Source organism: Apteryx rowi, unplaced genomic scaffold, assembly GCF_003343035.1.
Source record: "Apteryx rowi isolate R43461 unplaced genomic scaffold, aptRow1 scaffold_533, whole genome shotgun sequence".
Classification (NCBI taxonomy): domain Eukaryota; kingdom Metazoa; phylum Chordata; class Aves; order Apterygiformes; family Apterygidae; genus Apteryx; species Apteryx rowi.
In genome coordinates this window covers 40,996-42,013 of record NW_020450798.1, presented here as the reverse complement: position 1 = coordinate 42,013, position 1,018 = coordinate 40,996, and the positions used below count along the sequence as shown (strand labels likewise).

Sequence of the window (1,018 nt, the reverse complement as noted above, 5' to 3'; positions counted from 1 at the left end):
GCCCCGCCGGGCTCCGCGGCCCTGCTCGGGGAGCGGGCGGCTGAGGAGGAGGAGGAGGAGGAGGAGGAGGGGAGGGGGGAAGGAAGGGCACCCCGCCGCGTTACCTCCGCGCTCTGGTGCTTGAACGTGTCTAAAAACAGCAGCTCCGTTGCGGTGTCCACCGCCATCTTGGCTCGGCCGAGGGGGAAGGTCTTCCGGGCGGCCGCGCGAGCGCTTCCGGGGCCCGGGGCGGGCGCGGCGCGGCGCTGACCGTTACCCCCCTCCCCCCGCCGCCCTCAGGCCCGCGGGGCGGCCCGCGGCTCTCCGCGCTGCCCGCGGCCGGCAGCCGTCGGGGCCCCTGGCGGCGCTGCGGTGGTGTGGGGAGGGGGAGCGAGGGGCGTCCGGGGCTTCGCGCCCCGGGGACCCGCGGACTGAGCGCTGCGGCTGGGCCCCGCGAGAGGCTTGTCGCGCAGGGCGCTTGCCTGCGCGCCCGGGGGACCGGGATATCCCGCCTTGGGTGTGCGCCAGGGCCTGCTGCCCGCTCCCAGGCCTGCTCGCGTTTGGCTTCACCGGTTTTAGCTCTGGCTCAACGTTAACTGAAAGTAAATGCAGTCCAGCTTCAGAAATGTATTTTCCAGCCTGTCTTTAACCCTTTCCGGACATAAGAAATTGACACTTATCTTAAATACGCGTGGAATGATTCCATACAGCCTTTTCACAGCACTTAATGTTCTATTTTAGTGTCTCCTGCCACCCAGTAACAGCAGCAAAGTTGTACGTGCGTTAGAGATGCCGAGAAGCCAAAGTCAGCCTGTGCCCATGAGAACGCGGTGGAGCTGACCTTACGCAAACGGTGCGTGGTTATGCAAGTTTTGTGTCCAAGGTCTGGATCTACAGTGACTGAACGCTGCTCCATGTGTCTTTGAGAGGCAGTCTAGAGCAGGATGCGTAGCACGTCCTCAGAGCTGCCAGCCTGAGCGCCAGCTGCATCTCTGCACTTTCCTTAATGGTGACGATTATACCTTGTTATCTATGTCTT

At 63.7% G+C, this 1,018-nt stretch overlaps 1 protein-coding gene across 4 annotated transcripts in view; it reads right to left on the bottom strand.

Moving 5' to 3' along the window:
* Positions 1-210, bottom strand: part of VIRMA (vir like m6A methyltransferase associated) — a 29,432-nt gene extending 29,222 nt beyond the window's left edge. For all 4 annotated transcript variants that reach the window (XM_026081004.1, XM_026081001.1, XM_026081002.1 and 1 more), the window contains exon 1: positions 105-210. In XM_026081004.1, coding sequence (XP_025936789.1) covers positions 105-167 — 63 coding nt within the window. In that variant the 5' untranslated portion in view covers positions 168-210. The remainder of the gene's footprint in view (positions 1-104) is intronic.
* Positions 211-1,018: the final 808 nt, after the last annotated feature.